At 45.9% G+C, this 17,865-nt stretch overlaps 1 protein-coding gene across 1 annotated transcript in view; it reads left to right on the forward strand.

Annotated features, from left to right (window-relative positions):
• Positions 1–17,865, forward strand: part of SELENOI (selenoprotein I) — a 281,155-nt gene that overhangs the window by 143,374 nt on the left and 119,916 nt on the right. The window contains exons 5-6 of the mRNA XM_078649982.1: positions 1,643–1,905; positions 17,117–17,225. Of these exons, the coding sequence (XP_078506108.1) occupies positions 1,643–1,905; positions 17,117–17,225 (372 nt within the window). The remainder of the gene's footprint in view (positions 1–1,642; positions 1,906–17,116; positions 17,226–17,865) is intronic.

Below are 17,865 nucleotides of genomic sequence, written 5' to 3' on the forward strand. Positions count from 1 at the left end.
GCATCAACTGTAAATTTACACAGTGGTATCTACTTCAGCTGAATGGTTCTTGGTGCTGCTTTTGCTAACTGTTCTGTGCATGGCTTGCTTTTTTTTTTGGTAAGGAATCCCTATTTGTGCTACTCCTACCATGTTTTTCAAGAATTATTGACTGGTAGGCAGTTCTGCAAGACTTAAAAAAAAAAAGGTTAAGGCACTTTATATAATTCCAACATGTTGCCTTGTTGCCATTACATTGAGTTAGGTGGTGGTAGAAACAGTCGACTAGCTCAGTGCTGGATTCCAGATGCAATCAAACTTATCAGGGTGATGCCATACACAGCGAGGTGTAGCAGATTTCAAGATGAGGTGTCCAAATCTATTAGGATATGCCACAGAAGTCTGGACATGGGAAATCGTATTGGAAATTAGGGCCCGGTCCACGTGATAGCTGATCTTTGGTCCTCTGAAAGCAGTGTTGAGTGATCCCCTAGTGGCATTTGTGTGAGGAAAACATCCCTGGGGACGAGGTGTGAAGCATAAACATAATTACGATTTCTCATTGGGTGATATTGTGTGACCAGCTTCTGCAGGATAAGTGAGTCTTACCTGTGGATTGTCTTGTTTATGGAACCTGTAATACCATTGGCCTTGTCTCTAGGGGCAATCAGGGAAAGTGCTTCAGGGTGGGAGAAATGAACTTGAGCTTTCTGAGGTTCAGGCACATTCTAGTCATCTTATTTAGGATTTTTTTAAATTCCTTGATTTGGTATGTAGGAAGAAGCGCATTGCTGAGATCACAAAAGTTCAATCTTGAGAGGGCAAAGGAAATTGTTAATTTGCTTAGATTGGTTTGTTTGTTTGAACAGAGTTATAACTTGTCCCAATGCTTCAGCCATGTGAAATGTAAGTCTGGATAACCTGAAGACTGGTGTATGCTCTGTTACTAGCACCAACTCAGCAAGCTGGGTGTGTTTGGTATACTGTTCACAGCAGATTGATTTATGGGATACGTTTGTCTTCTCCGTGCAAGTAATACCCCATTTTACCACCATGCCTGCCACATTGAGGTTGAGTTGACAGAATGCTGTTCATAAGCTGGCAATGTTTGGATTTTGGCCCCCATGGCAGCGTTCAACTCCTGCTTTAGTAATTGAAAGTATTAGTTGGTTTACTAAAAACAGCCTGGGTTTAGTATATTTTGGGAACAATTAAAATGTAATTGTTTCTGGAAGTAACATTAAACACTGAGGTAATGTTCCTCTGTGGTTCTGCAACTTCAATGAGGAATTCCCTATCATTTTAGCTAGTGTGCCCTTTTACATAACCTCTCAGTACTTTTAAGAAGTATTTATTTCAGATCACAGTTCTAAGTTTTTTTTGGGACCTGATATTAAACTCACCTAATTGCTAGTTATGAGAGGTTCTTTTGTACAAAGGACCTATTTATGATGGGTAGGAAGAGGAAAACGCTTGTGATCATTGCCAACCTTATTAAGAGAAGTAGTTACTAGAGCTTGAAATGTTGAACAACATAAAAAGCAATTCTGTAGGTGGTTAATTAAAACCTTGCTTGCTCATGTTTTTGTGTCATTTTCAATCCTATTAATACAAATTGATTTTTTTTAAATGCCTTTTCTAAACTCCTTGTTTGTGGTTACAGATGGTGTTGATGGTAAACAAGCTCGGCGGACAAATTCCAGCACCCCGTTGGGAGAACTCTTTGACCACGGCCTGGACAGCTGGGCTTGCATATACTTTGTTGTGACTGTTTACTCCATCTTTGGAAGGGGAGAGTATGGCGTCAGCGTCTTCGTGCTTTACTTTCTCCTATGGGTGGTTTTATTCTCCTTCATACTCTCTCACTGGGAAAAATACAACACAGGATTTCTCTTCCTTCCCTGGGGATATGACATCAGCCAAGTGGTGAGTACATCGCCCCGTTTATGATTTCAATATTTCTCTGCAAACTTGATCACAAACACTTAGCGCTCATTACAAGTGTATTCCTTATTCTGATGAGGCTGGTAACAGCAGTATCAGAAAGAGACAATTAGTTATAGATTCCTTACCTTTAGAATTACTCCAAAGCGTCAGACTGTATCCGGAGAATTTTTCGTCAGCGGTACCCCTGCGTGTCGAAAGGTGGCGTCGGTGTTAGTCATTAGCGTCGCGGTCACTGGGATGACATTGCAGTAGCTACTTAGACGCCGCCTTTGCTCGCTGATGTCGGCTTTTTCTTTTTCCGTGCCAGCCAGCACAGACCCAGAGAGAGAGGTACCTCCAATCACGTTTTGACTGCTCTTTTTGCGACTTTTGGTTTTTGAGTCTTCGACTTCTGGTGCACGTAGGAATGCCCAGTTTCAAGGCTTGCGGGTCCTGCCGAAAGCTGGCTCCGCATCGCGTGTGCTTGTGGTGCCTCGAGCGCGGCCACGACCCCGACCCCAACCCCAAGTCGTGCTCATGAATCCAAAGTCTTTGCAGGAGCGGTCCCGAAAGCTTCTTGAGGCACGGCAGTCTGCTCTGTTCAAGGTCCCCGTCGCACGGGAGGTCGAGGGACCTGTTGCGGAGTCACCACCACTTGTCCTCAAATTCTTCGCACTCCTCAGGTAAGTTGAAGCACAAGAAGAAATGGAAGCATCATCGCTTTTCTACTTCTCCCCGTCCGTCGGCTGATAGGGGGAGGGATGCGGATGGTGCTCGCCCGTGGCTCCGCTTGCGGAGCATGTGAAGCGTCGGCTCTGAGTTTCTCTCGTTTTCTGGGACCTGGAGCGAACCCTGCCCAGCTTCAAAGCTTTTACGAAGCGATGCATGCCATCTTTGGGCTGCCTGACTGCTGGCGCGCTTCGGGCCCTGCGGACTTGGCCTTTGATGCCCACGGGGTCCCCTTGGATCCAGGCCTGGATCCGGATCGGTGCCGGTTGACCTGATAGCACCTCCCCCGGCGCCAATTCCACCGGCACCATGTCCGCAGCCGACGTCGGTTGTGTCCCCAACCGGCGTCGACCCCCGGCCACTACCCTGACTTGGATACGGAGCCCGACTGACGCCGGATCCGGCGCCGGTGGGTACTTTTGTACCCATGTTCTACCCTGGTGTTCCTCTCAGGCCAGATTAGCAACCAGAGGAGGGTGAGGAGGACATGGAGGGGTCTGGAGACCCTTTAAGTGACCAGTTGGATAAACCGGACTGGATAGAGAAGTAGGGGAAGCCAGTGGTCTAGATACCTCACCAGACCTAGGTATGTTGTCTCCTCCTACCGTGGCTATGGAAGAGGTAGCTTCTTGCGCAGTGGTGTTGCGTAGGGCGGCCGAGGCTCTCAACCTAGAGCTACCTACGGTGGCAGTCAGGACTAACCTCCTCACAGAGGTGCTTCAACCGGCAGCGAGCTCTTCAGAGCCCCTGCTGCCGATCAATTAATCTCTACTGACATCCTTTTGGGCACCTGGTGTGGTCCCAACACAGGGGCTCATGTAAATAGGATGATTGCCCAACGCCACCGCCCGGCTCCGGGCGACCCCACTTTCCTCATCCAACACCCCATCCCTGAGCGCTTGGTGGTCCAAGCCTCGACGTCCAAAGGCGCATTCCCTAAAGCCCCACCTGATAGGGAATCCAAAAAGCTAGACCATCTTGGGAAGAAGATGCTTTCTTCCTCCAGCTTGGAACAGCTGTCGGTAAACACCGCATGTCAGTGGAGCCGGTACACCCACTCAGTGTGGGACACGGTAGCGCAGGTGCTGCCCCAGTGCCCGGAGGAGGCCCTGGCCGTGCTCTCCTGTACAGCTCCCGAGGGAAGGGAGGCAGCCAAGTTTACCAGACGATGTGGACTAGACACTGCGGACTCGCTAGGCAGAACGTTTTCAACGTTGGTAGCCCTACGCCTGGCTGAGGTTGACTGGCTTATCCGTGGATGTCCAGGCTACCCTGATGGACATGCCCTTTGATGGACTTCACCTGTTCGGCGAGAAAGCAGACAAAGCGCTAGAGTGCTTCAAGGACTCTCGGGCTACGGCCAAGTCCTTGAGCCTCTACACCACCCCCCCTGCGCAGTCTGCTTTTTGTCCCTTTCGTGGCTAGGGAAGGGATGTCCCGCCACTTTCCACCCAGAGCCACAGGCTGCCACAAGCTGCTCAGCCCCTGCGCGGCCGGGGATGTGGAACCCACCATCGTGGGTCTTGGGGCCAGCGAGCGGGTCAGTTCACCAGTGCCCCCTCTGCAGCAGCCTTCAAACACTCCTAGTTCGACCTTTCAGGGCCACCGATCGCCAGTGTGCGGCAGGATTCGCCATCACCTTCCCCACTGGCGCGCCATCACTTCGGACAGGTGAGTTTTGCATATAGTCTGAAAGGGCTACTCCCTCCACTTGAGACTACCGCCCCAGCCATGCCACCTCAGTACCATCGTATGTCGGAGGATCATCTGGCCCTTCTCCAACAGGCCAAGAGCGAGTTCCTGCCCCAGAAGTAGGTCGTGGTTGATATTCCTACTACTTTCCGATGCCAGAGAAGGACAAAGGCCTGTGTCCTATATTGGATCTCAGGAACGTCAACCGCTTCCTCCAAAAAGAGAAGTTCAAAATGTTGACGCTAGCTCAGGTCCGGTCTGCCCTCGACCCCGGAAACTGAATGGTAGCGTAGGACTTGCAGGACTCTTACTTTCACATTCCCGTCCTGCTGGCGCTACCTGAGATTCACGGTAGGCCACGAGCACTTTCAGTTTACTGTGCTACTCTTTGGCCTTACCAGCGCCCCACGGGTGTTCACGATTGGCTGTTGAAGGCGGGTCGTCTCCCACCTCCAGACTACAGCGGACCTCCTGCATTCGCTGGGGTTCACTATCAACGTGCCAAAGTCACACCTGACTCCCTCTCAGAATCTCCATTTCATTGGAGTGGTTCTGGACACATGGCAGTTTCGGGCTTATTCTCCTGAGCAGCGAGCCCGGGATATTCGGGCTATGATTTCGAAATTTCAGCCTCTATTCCGGGTTTTGGTCGGAATGACCCTGAGGCTGCTGGGCCTGAGGTACTCCTGCATCCTGCTGGTGGATCATGCCAGGAGGCATATGCGGGCTCTGCAGTGGGACCTGAAGTGCTAGTGGGCACACCATCAGGGGAATCTGTCCGTTTGTGTTCAGATCTCTTCCCCAACTGGAGTTCACAGTGGTGACCGATGCATCACTTCTGGAGTGCGGCGGCCACATGGGAGAGATGGAGATCAGAGGTCTCTGGTCTCCGGTGGAGTTCGGGCGCCACATCAACCTTCTGGAGTTCCTGGTGGTCCATCTTGTGCTAAAATCATTCCTACCTTCTGTCCGGGGAAGAGTAGTGCAGGTGTTCAAGGACAACACCACCGTAAGGTGGTACTGTAAAAAACAGGGCAGGGTCATGGACCCTATGTCAAAAAGGCTCTCCGTCTCTGGACATGGCTGGAACATCAGGGCATAGCTCTGGTGTTTCAACAACTGACAGGTTTACTGAACACCAGGGCGGACATACTCAGCCGCTGATGCATGATTGATCACAAAAGGCATCTTCACTCTGAGGTGGTGCAAGATCTCTTTCGGCAATGGCGAGAGCCTTGGTTAGAGTATTTGCCACCAAAGAGAATGCGCAATGTCAGAAATTCTGGGTCGTGAGTGGAGTTGCGGTCTTCTATACACCTTTCCTCCTATACCACTGCTGCCCAAAGTACTGAAGAAGATTAAGCGCGATCGGTCCCAAGTCATTCTTGTGGCTGCAGACTGGGCGCGAAGAGTCTGGTTTCCCTAGCTGTTACACATGGCCATCGATCCTCCGATCAGACTGCCTCTTCAGGAGGATCTTCTTTCGCAGCAGCAAGGGATGGTCCTCCACCCGAACCTGTCCAACCTCCACCTCCTTGCGTGGAGATTGAGCGGCAACAGTTGACGGTCTTCGACATGTCTCCTGAAGTCTGTGGTGTTATCTTGGCAGCCAGGCATCCCTCCACTAAGACGGTATACGCTTGCAGATGGAACAAATTTGTTGCATGGTGCGTAGCAAAGGCTGTGGATCCCTTATCTTCCGCCCCTTCTGAGGTTCTCTTGTTCCTCCTTTGTTTCGTCCAGCAGGACTCTGCCGTGGGCACTCATAAGGGCTATCTCTCAGCCATTTCAGCTTGTCTTAGGCTTCCTGATCAGCCTTCTCTTCAAGTCTACTTTTGTAAATCGTTTTCTTAAGGACATTACTCCTCTTTTTCCTCCTATTCCCGTCGTAATGCCTCACTGGGACTTGAATTTGGTTTTTACTTTTCTTATGTGCACTCCCTTTGAGCCGCTACAGAACTGTCCTCTCAGACTTCTCACTTTGAAAACTGCCTTTCTGGTTGCCATCACTTCTGTTCGCAGAGTGAGTGAGCTCCAGGCTCTTTCTTCCAAACCTCTGTTTCTGGCTGTTCATTCGGACAAGGTTGTCCTTCGAACTCGACCCTCTTTTCTTCCTGAAGTGGTTACTTCTTTCCACGTTGGTCAAACCATCACTTTGCCCACCTTCTTTCCACCTCCACATCCTTCTAAGGGGGGAGAGAGGCTCCACCGTCTGCCTCCAAAACATGCGTTTTCCTTTTATTTGGATTGCACCAAGCAATTCCAGGTGGTTGACCAGCTCTTTGGTGGCTACGTGGGTGCCAAAAAGGGTCAGGCCGTTCACAAACGGACCATCTCTAGGTGGGTCGTTTTGAGCATTAAAGCTGGCTACTCTTTGGCATAGAAAGAGTCTCCAGTGGGATTGCTTGCCCATTCCACATCGGGCGACGGCAGCTACCACTGCTTTGTGACGAGGAGTCCCCCTCAATGACATCTGTCAGGCAGCTACGTGGGCAACTCTGCACACGTTCACAAAACACTATTGGCTGGACAGCCAAGCCCGGAGAGACTGCTTCTTTAGCCGTTCTGTTCTCCAGGAGTTTCTGGTGTGAACTTGGTTTGCAGACCCACCTAGGGGGTTGGTATAGCTGGGGTATCTATTCTAAAGGTAAGGAATCTATAACTAATTGTCTCTTTCAGATGAACAAGTTACTTATGTTCGGTAACGCTATATCTGTAAGAGACATAGTTTAGTTATAGATTCCTTACCACCCCACACATCCTCCACGTTCTACAAACTGACTTCTAGGGTCAGGGAATCCCTTTCTGGGACCTAGTTTTGTGCACCAGTGGTCAGTGTCTTCTATAGCTCTGCGCTTCTGGTGGGGAATGTCATGTAAAACAACTGATGTCATCGCTGCGACCGCGACGTCATCCCAGCGACAACGACGACAACGGAACAGACTGACGCCACCTTTCGATGCGCGGGGTACTGCTGACAAAAAAATTCTCTGGATCCAGTCTGACGCCTGGGGGTAATTCTAAAGGTAAGGAATCTATAACTAATCTATGTCTCTTACAGATACATCGTTACCGAATTTTAGTTTTTTTAAACTCTAAAACCGAAACTTTGACTGCTTCTGCATCAGACTCTGAATTACTGATTTCCCCAAGTAATTGCTCATTTTAGTGGACCCCGAGGGTCCAACTCATGATAGGTTGGATTTTCCACCCCAAAGATAGTGGTACCACCAATTGGCTCGTTTTCCAGGCTACTCATAGTGATGCGACTTTAGTTAGTTATGTATCCTTATTGTTCAGCAAATTGCATGGCCTCAGCGTAATTGGTATATCGTCGGTGACCGAACTAGCTTTCCTCTATAAATGCTGGAGTTTATTCAATTTTCAACTTAATGAAAATAAGCAAAGCGGATTAATTCACAGTTTTAACCTAAACAACTGCAAGTCCCTGACAGTGTCTTCCCAAGCAACTGGTTATAGTCATAAGCTGTATTTGTATGTTCTTTCCATGCATCCAATGTCCCTAAAGGATTAGATTTGTCCTGCACCACTGCTATCAGACTTGCCTGTCCCTGAAGTCTCATTTTGAAAATGGAAATGTTTTACTATTAAATCTTAACCTTAAATAGCATAGTGAGTGTATCTTACTTCGCCCCTACTGGTTGTTCGAGTTAGATTTGAATCAGTTTTACACCTTCATAGCAGGATAAGAAAATATCTTTCAATGAAGGTTCAGTGCCCGATGAGCTTCAAAGGTTGAATTAGAAGGATGCATGGAAAAAGAACATCTTGGAAACGAGCAAGGCGATTGTAGTTAAAATCAGTTGCAAGATCCTTACCAATGTTTTTGGACACCAAACGAGAATGGCAGTATCCGACTGCTGCCTGTCATGAAGTAATAATGGCTTAAGGTGTGTATTGTTTTGTTAGCTGCTCCTAAAGCTTTCACAAAGACAGAGCTTGTTTCCCTTGGTTGAGTGGAGCCTAGTTATAGGAATGTAATACAGTATTCCCCTTCATTAAATTGCCCCCCGCTACACACTGAAGGACGGCAGAATGCTTTATATTACAAAATCTCTGTCTTTAAATGAAGCTCACAGATGCCCACTGCCTTCAATGTTATTATTTTTTTTTTTAAATATCTTTATTGCATTTTGATGGCTTTGATTGTTGCATTGCATTACAGTGATACATGGGTCAATTCGAATCACAAAATTACATACACTTTCTGGTAGTATGCTAGAGATCACAAGGCATAAGTTTCCGGTACAATTATTGTGTAAAACATGTTAAGGTCCGTGCTCAGACATCATAATAAGGTACTCAGTTGTACATGGCGACCATTATGTCTCATTACACTTTGTAGGTCTTGAATATGAATGCCCCGTATTTCGTGTTTATAAAAAGCATGCTTGTGGTTCCGGTAGTTGTATGCAGCACTGTGTTCCTTATCCTGTAAAAAAAAGGAAAATAAAAGGCCCACGAAGGGTCACTCCCATCTTCAATCATGTGGACAATTAGGAATGCAAACAAGATATATCTGTTTGTGTTTTTAGTTTAGATTAACTAGTGAAAAGTGCCATCCTTAACTTATTACAGTTGGGTCAGGGTGTGTGTGACCTATACATGGATAACTGCTAGCTCGTTGGGACAACACAGCCCTCAATCTTATAACCTCTATGAAACCAAATACCTTTCTGTGGCACAGTTAATTTATAATCAGTTCAAAGACCTGGGCTTAAGTAAGTTGTTTTCGATGCATCTTTGATATTTGTTGTACAGTATATTTCCAAGTTTTCACTTTTTTTGGGTTGTAGCATTTTTCTTTTTGTTTATTATTGGGAACTTTTTCTAGTATCCTATTCAAGCTTCTAACACAGATTGCATGATGACTGAGAGAGGGGATGCCCAATAAGAATGAGTTGGATGCCTGCAATTGAATAGTAAACTCACTCCACATCCTTATTTAGGAACAAGAGAGTCAGTTACCAACTTATGAAAAAGAAATGCAGTATAAGTCTACATATGCATAGTTTACTCTGTGTGCAGAGAAAGAATGGTGGGTAAGAGAATATTGCCCATCAAATCGTGTTGCTGTAAACCATGTACTACTTGAGGCAGAGGAGGGGCATGCAGATGATGCCTGCTATCCAATGTGGTGGAAAATATATCTAAGTCTTTAAGAACAAAGTCCGTAAAGCCAAGGAAGAAATGGGCAAAAGCGTCCATTCTGTTCTGGTACTGCTGTGAAAGCCATTGTGATGCTCAGTAGAAAAAGCACACTAATGTCCTTCCTGGGAGAAAAGTCTCAGCGTGTAGGGGAAAGTAGGCCTTTTTTTCTAAGGGCCAACCTGCCATCACATTCATCACCCCTTCCAACCCTTCTAAAGTGGCTTCCTCCTTGTATGCAGGAGTTGCTTCCTGATTACCAAAAAAAAGCTACCAGCTTAGCAGCAAACAGTGGTAGTGCCGTTGCCACTCAATCCATTCAGAAGCAGTCCTGCTGAATAATAAATGTGGCTATGAGGAATGTCCTATAGATGGAACATGCGTTGAATGCTGCACGCCTGAGCCATTTATCTGACACCTACCTATGTGTTGTGGCAGACTGCAAACTTATTTTTAAGTTGAAGTAAATGTTGTGGCCTACTACTACCAGACAGCTCCGAGTAATGATAGTAATGTCATTAAGGGCCAGCTATAGTGTTAATTACCAATTGATTAATACAGTTTGAAACTATATTCAGCCATTCATGAGGGCGCTCAAGAGCCTTATCGCTCGATGGCCGCCAGCTAAGCAGGCTCTGCCGGCCAGGATGAATATACAGCATTATTCCAACTGTCCCGTTAAAGCTGTCAGCGGCCTAAGGACACTCGATACGCACGATGCAGGAAAAGAGGGCTGCATTTATGCACCTGGTTTGGCTATGGTCAAGTATAGTGGAGCACTGGGACTCTGTGCTAAGCGTGATAGAAGTTATAACGGTTACTGTGATACCAAAGGTGCCCCTGATGGCTATCGTTGAATGTGCAAAAGAGGTCTCTACTGGTGTCCGTAAACTCACAGCTGCTGGCGAAGAGATGGATTGCTAGTTACTGTGGTTGTTCTGCTGCACTCATCTGTGGTTGGCTAGCAGATGTTGCAGCGGCTGGAGGACTACTGGTCCCTTATACTGGCGCCCAGCAGACCAAAAGATATATGGACTCCTTTCGAACAACTAATGGAGTACCACCTTTCTGTTTTGCGACAGGAAGTCCAAATCCTTTCGGCCAAAGGGGTTGTTGAAAGGGTGCCTCAAAGCCTTTCTCCCGAAAAAGGAATTCAGAATGCTCACTCTTGCCCAGGTGTTGTCTGCCCTAGACCCTGGATACTGGATGGGGGCACTGAAGCTGCAGTACACCTATTTCCGTATACCTGTCCTGCCGGCCCACCTGCCTTACCTGCAGTTTGTGGTGGGACAGAAGCATTTTCCATTTGCTATTCTCCATTTTGGTCTCTCCAGTACCCCTAAGGTGTTCATGAAAGTGATGGAGGTAGTGGCAGGACATCTTTGCAGTTCAGGGGTGCCAGCATGCCACTACCTCGACAATTGGCTGTTGATGGTAGGATCGCACAAGGCAGTTGTCAACCACCTCCAGACTATGGCGAACCTCCTGTCATCTCCTGGGTTCATATCAATGTGCCTCACTGACACCTTCTAAGACACTCCCCTTCATTGGAGCCATTCTGGACATGGTTCCTTTTTGTGCCTTCACCCCAGAAAAGAAAGTCCAAAACATTCAGGCTTTGATTCCAATCTTTCAGCCTCGGTACTGGATTTAAGAGAGGTCAACTCTGGGGCGGTTGGGACTGATAACCTCCTGCTAGTCAAGCAAGCGAAGTGGCATATTCAGGCTATGCAGTGGGATCTGAAGTCTCAGTGGGCCCAACATCAAGGGCACCTCTCAGACCATGTTCAAATTTCAGAGGACATTGCAGAAGATCTGCAGTGGTGGTTACGGGCCCTCAGTGCTGTCAGCGGCAAATTCCTCTCCCTTCCCCCACAGAGAACAAACTGGTCACCAATGTGTCACTTTTGGGTTGGGGTGGCCATCTGGGAGAGGTGGAGATTAAAGGCCTCTGTTCTCCAGAGTGGAGTCCCAGCCCCACATACACTTTCTGGAGCTGAGGGCCATCCACTTGGCGTTGAAAGCCTTCCTTCCATCCATTAAGGCGAGGCTGGGGCACGTGCTTACAACCCCACCGCCATGTGGTCCTGCAACAAACAGGGTGGGGTGGGAGTCATGGACTCTGTGCCAAGAGATCTTGTGACTCTGGAATTTTCTGTGCCACCAAGGAATTTTCGTGGCGATAAACCACCTGGCAGGATCATCAAATGCCAGTGCGGACGAGATGAGACAAGCTGTCAGCACCTAGCGGATCATGACTTGCAATAAACCCAAAGGTGGCGCAGGCTCTCTTCTGTGAACGAGGAAACCCTGGCTTAATTTGTTCACCGTATAGCTAAACAACAAGAGAGCAAGGGAATATAAATGGAGCCACTCTTGTTCCCCTGAGTATCGAATAGACACGCAACAAAAGAGTGAATCCTAAACGGAAGAAGAGCTAGCAGAAGGAGTCACTCCTGTTTTTTAGAAGAACCCTCTCTCACCAACCTAGTTGGTGACATGCTTCATCTTTGGGTTCCCACTAGAGAGGCCGAATTCCCCTCTGGTGTGCTACGTTGCCTGATTACAGCGGAGTGGTTTTTTTTTTTGTTTTTTGTGGAGGTGCAAAAAGTGATGGTGCAGAGGTTAAAATTGCCTTTACTTGTCCTAAAAGATCTATTAGTGGAGAAGTAAGGCACAATTAAAAAGTGGTGAGGTGGATTATAAAACTGGTTAGATTGGCTTGTCTCATCCCAAAGTGGTAGTGAAAAACATGGTTTCCATGTTTAAGCCTACTTCTGCGGATTTGGAAATTCTTAAGGTGAGGATCTGTGGCTAGAGTTTCCACCAAAAAGACCATTACCAAAGGTACGTAACTTGTTCATAAGAATGATTCATTATTTGACTACAGTATGAATAATACAATAATCTTTGAGTTGCACATATACTGTAGACCTGCAGAGAGGTATGGCATAATGAATAATTGACCTTTGACTTTAAATAATGGTACTCCGCATCCGCAAATAATAGGCGAGTTACTGTGAATTGCATAATATTTTGGAGAACTTTGTTCTAGTAATTTTTTGTGTTACTGTTATAGGATCACAGGGACATTTTAGAACTCTTGACTGTTCACTTACTACGATCCAGCTGGTGCCAAAGCAGTGCGTTGTAGGTAGATTAGGTAAGCAGCAGAACACGTCTTCAGGTTAAGATAGATTTATTAAGATAGTACAGCAGAGCAGTACACCTCACAGCTGACAAGACCATCAACTGCCAATGCTAGAACTTCCACATACAAGATAGAACACTCATAAGTACTATGGGAGGTTGGGAAGGTGGAAACACAAAGAAAGGGCTACTGACACCAAGTAGCCTTATTGAAAGAAGCACAGTGCTTGGAGGATTCTGCTTTTTTGATGGTTTAAGCATGTTGGCAACATCCTCTGAGCTATGCATTAGTTTCCCATTCAGTATATGATATAGAACATTAAATGATTACAAGGCACTGTAGGACTTAGTTCAATCTCTTTCTGCAGAATTCACTTGTCTTTCAATGATTTTCTCCTGCTGCCGGTTGGGTCGAGCTCACCATAACCATTTTTATATTATCCGTTGTGCATGCCTCAGTGATCAGAAGAAGTGACTTAATAGAGTAAACAGAACGCAAATATTTTCTTTTTCAGTTACAGGTTAAGGCAAGCTAATCTGCTTTTTCTGAGCGATCGGTGCTGTGTTTGAGGTAGGAATCCACCATTTCTCTGGCCTCCTGTGGATCAAACTAAGGCAGATTTCCAAAACAAATTGCACTCTGAGGGTGCACTAAAGCAAAGGGGGACTTTCACAGTGTTTGCATTGTGGCAAACAGTTTTGGAGATCGTCATTGGTGGAGTAAGGAAGGAAAGGAAGGAAGAAACTGAAGACTTGGTTATTTAACCTCTGAAAAAAAAATCTATAAGATTATTCAGGAGAGTATCAATAGTACAGCGCCGAGACGCCTGCGGGCAATTGTTCGCGCTTAATAAATGCTAAAAATAAATAAATAAATAAAGCAGATATGAGTGAAAGCAATTTTAACATAAATAACTGTGAATCCTTAAAATAAAATCCCAGAACAATTTAGTAGAACGTGTTCAAACCTACGCTAAATGGTGAGGAACTATTAAAAAAATAACGGAAACATTGACTGGAACAAGCCTCAGCATGATGAAGTAGTGGCAAATATAACTATGTTTTGGACTTACTTCCTGGACTGGCATTTCGACCTCTGGCTAGCAGTGCACTGAAGCTGCCCTACAGTGAAGGTGTCTCCGCTGAGCTACTCAGTTCAGAGCATTGTGGTCCACATTTAGAGGGAGGTCTGCTTCTGATTCACTGACGCTGTCCATCTCCTCCATGGCCTAGTTTATATCTATGCATGCCCTCTCCAGCGCAGGGTCCTGATGTGCGACTGCTGGCTGGAGTCCTCCCTCGTGTACTCATGCTGAAAATTATTGGATGGCTGTTCTCCATTATCAGCTTACCTTGTTGAGGAATTTTTAAGACTGTTGATGAACCATTGAGCCAGGGAGGCTGCCACTGTAATGGCCGTCGCACATGCTAAGTATTGGAGAGCTTAAGGTTCTCCTATTTTCACATAGATTAAGAGATGAACCTGTCCATTTTCTCTCTACTCTTTCAGGTGTGACAATTCCTTAGTACCTGTGTTCATAGACTTGGAGGCAGTGGTGGTCTGTTTCCAACGGACTGAGAAAGGCGGTGCTGAAGAGCATCAAGACAATTACATTTGAATGAGAAACAATCCAAGCCAGTTCTTAAACCTTAGTGGATCCATACCCCCTCCATGGAAAAAAAGAGTATAATCGTGGTGCCAAACCACCCCACTTTGTTCTAGTTCCTCCTCTACCAGGGAAAGGAGTGGTTTACAGACTACTCTTAAGATGTCCGGGTGACCAGGACATGACAGCCAGTCCTAGAGAGGGCAGGAAAGCGTCTTGCACTGCAGGATAGACTGTCCAGTAGTCAGATGCCCAGAGCGTTCCTCGCCTGGGGAGTGCCCAGAAGTAGTTGACTGCCTTTTAAGAGCATAGCCATTGTTTGCTCAAAATATTCAAAGTTTGTACCCCACTACTGTCAAGTAAGGCCTTTGAGCAAGTAAGGCAGGTTTGAGCTTGCACAAACTGGAACACTATGCCTGACTTGCACAAAGGTACATTTTCACCAGGACTTCCCTAGATTAAACTTCAGGAAGGCTATTGGAAAAGTCTTGCTAAGGCCAGACCACCATCCACAAATAAAACATCCTGCAATGTGAAAGCTTTTCTTTGTTTGATGTACTTCTACAGGACTTTACCCATTACGCTGTGCACTACGTCAAGTGCTCCCATATGTTTTACAGCTTACTGAGCCTATCCTTCTCTACAGTTCCATCAAAAGTCCATTTATTGGTAATATCCAGAATCCGGGGCTCCAATTGGCCATCTTTGTTCTTTCCAGACAGAATCATAAACAAGTTCAATAGAGGTCTAGTCAAGACCACCAGTGCCCCGAGAATTGACCACTGTATTCTCTTAAATAATAAAGACTTCCCACATAAGGCGAAATGTAAGTACATTTCATGGAAAACATTGCTACTGGCTCTTCAGGTGTTAATCATCAAAGAACTGCATCTCACATTTGTAATAGACTGAATAATCTTACATACAAGTCTGTCCTTCATGCCAAAGGTGCAGACAGACTTCCTCTTAAATAAGCATGTTATTTTGAAATCCCTTCCACCCCCCATCTAATGTTGCTGAGAGAGTAGGTGTTTGAAATTTTACCTCACCAAGACCAAACAATTTAGGAACTCTGATTATCTATTAATTTTCTTTGGCCACTCCAGCAAAGGTAGGCCTCTATCAAAATAAGGAATTGCACAATGGATTGCCGAATCAATAACTGTTTGTCATCATAAGACCAACAGGCTGCTCCCAACACAGTGCTGACTAATGCTATAAGAAGAGTATGCTCATGAACACAGGGCACAGGGTACAGACTGATTTGCAGGGAAGGCATGGCTTGGCAGTTCGGGCTGGACTGTTCCCATGAGGCACAGGGTCAGACTGATTTGCATATGGCCATGCTGAACTGGGGTGGCTGAGTGGGCTAAAGAACGGTGATGGATTAAACCCAGATCTTTTGACTGGGTGTGAGTGTTTGATGGATTCAGATGCTCCGTCCATCACCACCCCCTTTTGTACCGCTTTTGGCCGCCATAAGTGTGGCAGGATATGCTCAGATGTGAGTCCCTTGCTCACTTAGCCACTGGATTCAAGCAAGCCGGGCTGAAGACGGCTGGAATGCCAGAAACCGGTCCTCGGAAGCTTGTTTCCGGTCCAGGGAAGACATGGCTTGGCAGTTCGGGCTGGACTGTTCCCATGAGGCACAGGGTCAGACTGATTTGCATATAGCTGTGTCTGAACTGGGGTGGCAGAGTGGGCTAAAGAACGGTGATGGATTAAACCCAGATCTTTTGACTGGGTGTGAGTGTTTGATTCAAATGCTCCGTCCATCACCACGCCCTTTTGTACCGCATGAACACCTACAGGGCAGCAAATTGGAAAAATCACCGTACTTCTGCAATTTCCTACTGACTAGATGCAGAAGCAGCAACAGTAACATACTTGACTGTAGATCAAACTTTACTTCACTTCCTTTTTCAATAAAGTGAGCCTTATTCTCACTTGCTCTTCTGATTCACATTTAGTAATCTGTAAAAACATCCAGTAGTGGAGAAGAGAAAAAAGTTACATATTTAGAACTGCAGTAATCCATGTTTGTTCTCCCTCCTCCACTTCTTTTGGGCTCACCTGTTGGTACATTTATGATCATAAATTACATGTGCTTGCAAATCTGAGAGTTAGTGACCTCAGGAAGGAGTGAAGTTCATGACCCTTCCTTGGCAGAAGTTAGGTCTTTTCAAACTCAGGTTGAATGGCTGTATAACATTTACTGTTTTGTTGTTGTTTCTATGGGAATCAGTTCTCTATGCTGTTCAATGTGCCCTTACGAGTGTTACTTCAACGTCTGGGAAGATTCAAGCTTGTGAATCTATGAACTATACCACTGCTGTAGAACTGCAGTTGCAGGTAGGTAACCCATTTTCTTCCCTGGCTCTCTGATGAACTGTCGTGCAGGCCAATGCTCCGAAGGAGACCGTCAAGAATCAGTTTCAGGGATGTATAGCCAGGTGTGTACTGTCGAAGTGTGATTTTTGGTTACCCAGTGGGTTACCGTTACTCTAATCCCATCATGATTCCTGTTTTTCTAATTGCTTGTCTAGCCTTTTGAATGCTATGGGGATTTTTCCCCTGTGCTGGAAAATCATGATCACCATTATTCATGACGAGCTGGGCTCGTCATGAGCGTAGCAGGAGGCTACTGCATGACGAGCCCAGCTCGTCATGAGCGTCGAAGGGGTTAAGCAGCTGCAGGCCCCAGACAGAGACAATAGTACCTACAACAACTATGGAAAGTTCAATAACCTATGGTTAATAGACTTATATTTAAGAATGATTTTCTCTCTCAGAACATAGTAGTTGGATAAAAGAAGAGGGCCTTCAACCTTGTAATGCACATTTCCTCTTTTCTCTTCTTCTAGACCATTTCTATTGTTTATTTGGTGACTGCAGTAGTTGGAGTGGAGGCCTGGTATAAGCCTGCTGTGTTCAATTTGCTATACAGGGACCTTTTCACATCGATGATAGTTGGTAAGAAAATTCATGAAGACAGCAGATACATTCTTTGTGTCCAAGATATCTACTCATTACAACAAAACATGTCTTAACTAGCTAAATATATTTTGCTGCTGTTGTATGTGACTGTCTTCAGTGAAACATAGACTTGGTTTATTAGTAATATGTTGGGTCTGCTTCTGTGGTGGCACCACATTAAAGCCATACATGGAACTGTGTAACACTATTGTATCCCAGTCTTCCCTACTTTTGATTATAGGGGGATTTTCTGATTCTTTTAATTAACACCAGATTTTTGAAGGCTCAGTATGGGTTCACTATCCTAAGTTCAAGACCAGATATTTCCTGGTTTGCTTCTGTCCAAGGTAATTGAACAGAGTTCTTTATAGTATGAGTAAAATACCTTGTCCCTCCAATGTATAATGATATTTCATAGTGCACAGAGGACATTAGTAAATATAATTGATTTCTCCTGGATAACTTGCTGCAGTAGACTGTCTCATATTCTCAATACACTACAAATAGTGGAATACCAAATATATTTTTGATATATACTTATACCTGCAGGTTGGTCAACAATTAACTATTCCCAAGCACAAGACTGAAACTGCAAACTTTCCCATACCTGCCTTGTGCTGGAAGAGTTTGCTGGCTC

The sequence above is a fragment of the Lissotriton helveticus genome, chromosome 6 (genome assembly GCF_964261635.1).
Source record: "Lissotriton helveticus chromosome 6, aLisHel1.1, whole genome shotgun sequence".
In the NCBI taxonomy this organism is placed as follows: domain Eukaryota; kingdom Metazoa; phylum Chordata; class Amphibia; order Caudata; family Salamandridae; genus Lissotriton; species Lissotriton helveticus.